Genomic DNA, 7,854 nt, shown 5'->3' on the forward strand with positions numbered 1-7,854 from the left:
CGATAATTATATTATTAATATTAATATAAATTTGTTGCCTTGATCATTTAATGGCGCTCTCAGCAAGATGATTTGTGGCTTACACAACATTTTGATTATATGTCAGATTGTTTTATAACAACATCTTCAATAAGTGCTATATAATAAAAAAAATACCTCAAATTTATAAAAATGATGTTGATTTAACCTCCCACTAAGTCTTACATATTTGTAAGTAAGTGTGTGGCACATTAACCCGCTTTGGGGTCCTTAGGGACTAGTAAAGCGCTATATAAATACAGGCCATTTACCATTCAACCCTCTGACAGTAACGTTTCTTGACACTTCCTGTGCAGTTTCCGATAATCAGCTGCTTCCCAGAAGCTTCAGACAGTTTCTAGAAGCTTCTCGGTGGCAGCCAAAGATAAAGAGCAGGCTAAACTCTCTGCGCTCACTTAATTACAGAAATGGATTAGCCATTACCCGCAAAACTACCTGTGAGTTAATGAAACAGATGCTCGTGTCAACCTTTTTTACACACACAAAAAGGGAGAAAAAAGTGACGTCATTGTTTTCTAAGAATTTTTATTGATGGGAAAAAACGATTTTTAAACTCGAAATTAATCTTTTTAAAATAAACGGTGCTTTAATGTAACATTAGCCGACGTATTTTACTATTGCGAAAACCTTTTGCGCATGGTCAGTTCGAACGGTTTGACCTATACAGGCCACCGTAGGGAAACAAGGAAGTAGACTGAATGAACAACATAAAAACAGAAGTCGGTTGTTTTATTTTTGATTGAATGCGTATCTACGCCTGTAATCGACTCCAGATTATTTTCTACATTTCTACATTTGCTTTGTAGTATATTTAAAAGCTTCTCGGTCTTTATTTAATATATATGTGTTTATTTCGGTAATGCTAACCTTCTTAGCTGGCTCGTTAGCAGCGGTGACAGGTGACAGGTGCTGTTATTAATATGGTGCAGAACGTGTTTCGGAGCGGGTTTCTGGTCCGGGTCGCTCACACACTGCTCACCTGGATCATAACCGTCATTCTGTTCCTGCACAACACTAGTAAGTCACTCAGACTGCAACCAGCTAGCTTTTAGCCGTTAGCAACAGGATGGAGCTGAATGGTAGTTGGGCTCCAATTACAAGGATTTTTATTTTACTTGAGCATTTTCGAGTATCTTTATTATTTATATTACCTACATTTATTAAGGGAAATTATGTAGTTGTTACCACCTGACATGTATCTGTCAGTTGCTGTTACAAGTTACTCCACAAATTAGAATATTTTTATTTTAAAACACAAGAAATGAGCCTAAATAAAAATAGATACATAAACCTCCAATAAATCTATATTTTTTGGGTTAAAAATGGTCATATCATAATTAAATATTTTTAAATTAAATATTTCAATGCAACGCCTTTCCAGACTGAATAATTTGTCATATATATTCAAATAATAAAATTTTAAATAAAAATAAATAAATAAAATCCAATATCTGATGTACAGTGGCCTTAATATACTCATATGAACCCATATAATAATATGTTTTTTTTTAAGTTGTATACAAGTAGAGTTATAATGAAGAAAAAAGTAATTTCCCATTTGTTTTAACAACTTGTGACTTTACAGTCTCAACGAATATGAAGATTTTTTTGTTTGTTTTGTTTTTTTTGTCTCTTGTACATTTTCAATATCAAGATTAAAATAAAGTATATTATCCCTGAGGGGTAGTGTGCTTTGTAGTCAGCAGCATAGATAACACATACACCCTGAAACCCCAACAAATCACATAATTAAAAATTAATAGTGGTAGGAACAAGTGAGAATTTAAATCCGTTTGTTCTGCAACAAGTCAAAGAATACCTCCGCTCTGAAGGCAACAGCTGATACTATGAAAACAGTGGATGTATGCTATGACCCCAAGTCCTTTCCGCTGTTAGGGTTGCCCTCTCTCTACACAGGAGGGCAAGATTATTTAGCTGCCACATTTCTACATAAATCTTGGAGAATATCTTACTTTTTGTTAGCTCTTACATGTGTGTGTGTGTGTGTGTGTGTGTGTGTGTGTAGGCTTGCGGAGATGTGAGGAGCAGGGAGAGCTGCTGCTGCCGGCTCTCTTCTTCTTGCTGGTCGTTCTGTCAGTGCTGTTGTACTTTGCCGTTTCCCTGATGGACCCCGGCTTTGTGCTCAATGACACTGTCAAGGTGAGTTTAATTAAAAAGACTTGGATTACAAATTCAAAGTAGATCCTAATTTGAGGGCTGGCTGTGGCTCAGCAGGCAGGCAGGCAGAAGGTTCAATCCCTGGCTGCTCCAGTCTGCATGCCAAAGTATCCTTGGACAAGATACTGGACCCTGAGTTTCTCCTGATGCGTTTATCAGAGTCAGTGAGAACATTAGATAGAATGGATGAATGAGACATGTTGTGTAAAGCTCTTTGAATGCTCAAATAGAGTTGAAAAGCACTATATAAGAAGCAGTTAATTGACCTTCTTTAAGGATTAAAACACTTTGTGAAAGGTTGGTTTCATAATGTTTTGTAATAGTGGTGACCGCTAACTGCCTTTTCTCTGCTGCGGAGAGGTCAGCAGTGATGTGATGTTTTCTTATCAGCAAATGGACTAAAACCTGTACTAACCTGTGATTAATGCTGAAAGGTTGCAGTGTTTCTGTGTGCGTGTGAACACTTGTGACTGACGTCTGTTTGTGTTACACAGGGCGCTCAGAGTCCGAATGAAGAAATGGAGGCGATGATCCCTCAGTCATCGACCCCTCGTTTGAGGCGCTGTGGGTACTGCCTGCTGCAGGTAACCAGCTGCTGCCAGCTGCCAAATTCCAGTGCTCACCAAGTTTGACGTGACCGCATTTCCAACTCATCAAATTCTGTGTGTTGGGTTTAAATGGTGTCTTTCTGCATCATATGTCAGGAGAAGCAGCTGATATTAAAATGGTGCCAAAGACACAAACATCCTCCTCCTGAAAGAAACTTGGCTTTCAAAATATTGTGAATTTCCACACGTACATGAGGATTTCTTAAAAACTGAAATTTTCCTCTTTTGTTTATAAGACCCCGTCAACAGCAACACTGTTTTGCATCACAAGTCACAAGAAAACCCTCAAAAACAAAACCGAGGCCATGAACTGTCAAAAGTGCCACAGCAACAGGTGGTAACATAACTCTAACCATACAGGAATGTTGACCAATCAGAAGCCTAGGTATATCACTAACAAACAATAAGACAACACACAGTCTCATCTCACAAAAAAGGTGACACTGCAAAACAAAGTCTTAATTTTCCCTGAGACAAAAAGCTAATGAAAAGCTCAGTTTTCAGCAGCCTAATACCACCACTTACATGACCTGTGTGTGTGGACAGGACCTCAGGCTGACTGTTGGTTGGACTGCGTGAAAGTATTTGATGGGACGATGGAAGCTACATGGTAGCTGAGCTTACTGGAAAGCGAAAAGTAAATAAAAAGAAGTATCTCTTGGAATAGAGGCCATTTCTGTGGCTTTGGCTCTGCTTTTAACACACCTTTGTGCACCAGAAATCTGCCCAAGTATGGTCACTCGTGGCTTCAGATGGTGGCAGAAACACACCGAGGTCTTAAAATGTGAAATCGAATGGGTAATGTCACCGCAGCTTTGTCCAGGTTTTATTTGTTGGCACACCTGTTAATCAAAGCGTCCACACCTCTGAGTTTAAGTTATATAAAAAAACAAATAAAAAACATTATCTAAAAAGGTTAAAACTGTTTTTTTCACCAGGCTATAAACATGTTCTGCTTTGAAGTTCAGACTTTGCACCTGCCAGTCAAGAAGAGCCACAGACTCACCTTTGTCATTGTTTAAAGATTTATGATGTCCAGTCATTTTCTTTGGTTAACAACCAAACTGTGTTTTTTAAATTTGCTACATTAAGTCTCATTTTATTTTTTCTTCTAGAATTAAATAAGCCCTGCAAACTGGCTCACAGACACCGTCAGAGTTTGCAAAGACTCAGCTGTAGGCCAGCATTAACCAAATTCCCCCAGTGCATTGGTTCATTCAAGTATGGAAGCTTGTTTCCATCATGAAAGAGAAAAAGAAAGTTTTGCCAGACAAAGCTCAGTCAAAACCTTTTGTACTGTATTTTTTCAGTGGCAGAAAAATGTTCTCTGTGTTGATCTCAGCCACACCCATGTATCTTACCCCTATTTCCTTATCAGGGACTTTTACAGCCCAACAAATGTTCTTACGGCCCTGAGGCGTTGTCTGCGAGTCTGTTTGCAGCACTGATTTAATTGCAGAAAGAGCTGCAGATTGATTTTCTTTTAATCAACTAATCAGTGCAGCTGTAGAAGGATTTAACTTTCTCTTTTGGTTGCATTACCCAAAAGAAACCATCTAAAAAATCTGGAGAGCAATCAACCTTTCCTAGTAACAGCACCTTTATTTTATTTTCTCTCCATGTGTGTCAAGCAGCAGCCAATGAGAGCGAAGCACTGCCACATGTGTAAACGCTGCGTCCATCGCTTCGACCACCACTGCCCGTGGATTGAGAACTGCGTGGGAGAGAGGAACCACCGCTGGTTCATCATCTACCTGCTGGTGCAGCTGCTCACCCTGCTGTCGGGCCTTCACGTCGCTCTGTACGTCTGCTAAATGCCTCCGCCCGTCTCCAGCCTCTAAGATAAATGTCCTTATCTGCTGGGAATATTTGTGGCCTCAGTTTGCCTTCCAGCAGTGACTCAGTGAAAACTTATCTTGTACTGAGTGTACTCTGCTCTGCCGCTTTATCTTTAGAAGGAATTGGGTAACTTGTGACTTTTGGAGAATTGTGACTTTTGGAGAACATCACTGAACTGAGTGGTTAAATTGTGTAAGGATGATCTGTGACAGGTTGCTTAAGCACACTTATAAAGTTCAAGTTGTCTTCATTTTAAGGTTTCCAGTTAAAGGCACCGCTGTGGAGCAGAGGTTTATGTGCACACACAGAGGCAGAAGTAAGCTCTGTGGTAATTAAACTTTACTGGGTAATAATCAGAGATTATCAGCTGAGTAAAGCATAAAAGAAAACACTCGGGGTAATGTGGGCAAACCTTTCAACAATATTTCATGACATTTATTGAAACCAGTGTTGCCCTGGACACAGAAGAATGAATTTAAAAAAAACATGTCAGTTTACACTTTGCAAGCTTCTGAGTACAGGCAGCCAAACAGCTGGCAGCCAAACAGCTGGCAGCCAAACAGCTGGCAGCGTGGTTGTTAAACACCCATTTTTATACATCTAAATAAAATCTGAAATGTGCCTTTAGTCAGGAGAATTGGTGACAACAAAGATGATGTAGCATGTTCTGTTTCAGATTTTGTTAATTCATTCACTCTCAAAAATACATAACCGATATTTCATGTTGCCCTGTGAAAAATGTAATATTTTAAATTACTCTATCAAGGTAATGTAACGTACTACATCCCGCTTAGTTTTATAGCAGATGTTTAAACATTGAGACATGCATGTATTCCCTCTGGCCTACAGCGATGTCCCCATCAACCAAAAAAGAAACCATTAGTGTTTTTGTCCTGTCAGGCAGCAGGCTTCTCATCAAAGACTGTATATAAGCGCTGGACATAACCACTGTGACGTGACCAACGCTGTCATTTTTAAAGAGTCATTGTTTTTTTTTTGTGTTACCACTGCGTTGCTGTTTTGCTGTGTGCCGGTCTCTGTGGCAACACTAAAAATTGAAGTTCGTCCAATATGGTAATGAGTAAATGGGATTTTTATTGAACTCACCAGTTAATCCAGGTGTGCTGTAGCAGCTAGTTCTCCATTGGGCCTCTGAACTGAACAGTTTGAGCGTTTTTATGCTTTTGATGCCTTTTTCGAGCATTTTTAATGGATTTGACTAAAAGTTTGTGCTTCAGTTTTGGTGGTTGCGCTTCTAGTATTTTGTTATTAACAGATGCATATGTGGCTGTGCTCTGCAACCGTCAAGAAGCTGATAACTTCTTCAACCTTGATTTCAGTTTCAAAATATGGCATCCAGAAGCAGTGGGTGACCTCACCATGGTTGCAGACTATCCATAGAAGGCAAGCAGTTTGTTTAAACTGAAGCAAGCCTCAAGTGGACTTTAGAGGAACTGCAGTTTTTTGCATTTCATCATTGTCTTCTGCTTTGTTTGTATATAAGATTAAAAAAAGAAGCATGCATTCTATACCTACTAGTCAGTATTCAGGGTGAGAACAGGCTTATGATGTTCAGTTGTTTGCTTATCAGCAAATTCTGTGAACAACCAAACCGATGATGATGATTTTAATCTTGCTAAATTATGTTTAGTTTTCTTATAAACAACTTTTTATGGGACAAACCAGTGAATTAATCCAGATTTTTTTTCTTATGATGAACTTCTGTTATAGCCAAACAGATCTAAGTTTATTCCTGTTGTGTAATTTCCTTGTGTTTCAGGTCAGGCATTTCTCCTGCTCTTACGTGGGAGCAGTGGTTCAGGGTGAATGGCTTTCTGGTGGCAGCGTTGTGCATAGTCGGGATTTTCTCCGTGGTTGTGGTGGTGCTGCTAGGCTCCCACTTGTACCTGATTTCTATCAATTGCACCACCTGGGAGTTCATGTCTCGCCACAGGATCTCATACCTGAAGACCTGCAAGGACGAGGAGAATCCGTTCGACCGTGGCGTCCTCTGCAACCTGTGGGATTTCTTCTGCATCTGCAGGACGGTGATGTGGGAGAAGGTTTACCACAGAAACACGTTGAATCCAGTCTGACCCCACAGAGGCTGGAGTCAACTAATCTCTGACTGGTTTTGTATTTTCACAAAGATGAAAACAGGAGAATGAGAAAGTGTTTGTCTTTAATTGTTTTATCCAGATACAAAAATCAAAAGGAAACTTTTTGGACTGAAACAGCGGACCGTCTCAGGAGGATTGTAATCACTCTGGTGCTCCCAGCAGTTTCCTGTTCTTGGCTGGAAACTCGGACTTGTTTTCATGTAACAAATTAATCCAAACCTCAGAGGTATCTGTGCGCAGTGTTGCCTTAACACAATCCCTTTACCCGTATTTACAGTTAACATTGAAACACATGTTCAGTGTTGGTGTTTCACCGTGTGATGCGCAACAGCTGATGTCACGGGTTTGCATGTGGGGGTGTTTTTGACGTGTGTCACTGGCTCCGTTTGATTATTCCAGCTACACTTTGAGAAGCGGACGTAAATAAATAAAAGAACCTGATAGTCTGCTCGCAGTCGTAACTGTTGATAGTTTCACATCTCTTAATATGGAAAGGATAACTGGAGTTGGACCTTGTTTCAGCCCCAGCACCTTGTTAGTGCTGCCTGTGATTTTATGAACCAAAAGATGCACTTAGTGTTAACGGCACATTAAAGGGCTCAATTTTATTCTTGGATTCTAGACTAGCTTTCCATGATTCACGGCTCTTTAAACCAGCTGTCTTCTGTTTGGCTGTTATCTGCAAACAGAAGGTTTGAACACCCAGTGGGCGGGGCTTCTAAGCTAAAAGAGCATAGGCTGTGTATAGAAGTTGGATTTAGTTGATGTGATGTGACCACTGGTTTGCAAAGGCTCGTCTTCAACACTTTCCCCCATAAACAGGACATCTGAACACTTAATGAAGAGTTATTCTTCGTCTAGCTATCGTCTTTGCTTGTTGAAACCAGACACCAGTCACAAAGCAAACCACGCTGCATCATCATCATCATCATCATCATACACTGAACAAAAATATAAACGCAACACTTTTGTTTTTGCTCCCATTCCCCATGGGATGGACGTAGAGACCTAAAATTCATTCCAGATACACAATATAACCATCCCTCCCAAACAGTGGTCACAAATCAGTC

General features: G+C 39.9%; 1 protein-coding gene across 1 annotated transcript; it reads left to right on the top strand.

Annotated features, from left to right (window-relative positions):
- The first annotated feature begins 712 nt into the window (after positions 1-712).
- zdhhc12a (zDHHC palmitoyltransferase 12a) lies at positions 713-7,733 on the top strand. Its single transcript, XM_005730567.1, has 5 exons — positions 713-1,056; positions 2,066-2,199; positions 2,712-2,801; positions 4,460-4,626; positions 6,445-7,733. Exons 1-5 carry the CDS (start codon positions 960-962, stop codon positions 6,758-6,760), a joined length of 804 nt encoding a protein of 267 aa, XP_005730624.1. The 5' UTR covers positions 713-959; the 3' UTR covers positions 6,761-7,733.
- The last annotated feature ends 121 nt before the right edge of the window (positions 7,734-7,854 follow it).

Source organism: Pundamilia nyererei, unplaced genomic scaffold (assembly GCF_000239375.1).
Source record: "Pundamilia nyererei isolate P.nyererei 1_Seehausen unplaced genomic scaffold, PunNye1.0 scaffold00038, whole genome shotgun sequence".
Lineage (NCBI taxonomy): Eukaryota > Metazoa > Chordata > Actinopteri > Cichliformes > Cichlidae > Pundamilia > Pundamilia nyererei.

Excerpts from the sequence above, each read along its gene's own strand:
- zdhhc12a (XM_005730567.1), top strand. The coding sequence starts at position 960 with ATGGTGCAGAACGTGTTTCGGAGCGGGTTTCTGGTCCGGGTCGCTCAC. Across the intron at positions 2,200-2,711 it reads TGCTCAATGACACTGTCAAG|GGCGCTCAGAGTCCGAATGA; the intron begins GTGAGTTTAATT and ends TGTGTTACACAG. Across the intron at positions 4,627-6,444 it reads TCGGGCCTTCACGTCGCTCT|GTCAGGCATTTCTCCTGCTC; the intron begins GTACGTCTGCTA and ends CTTGTGTTTCAG.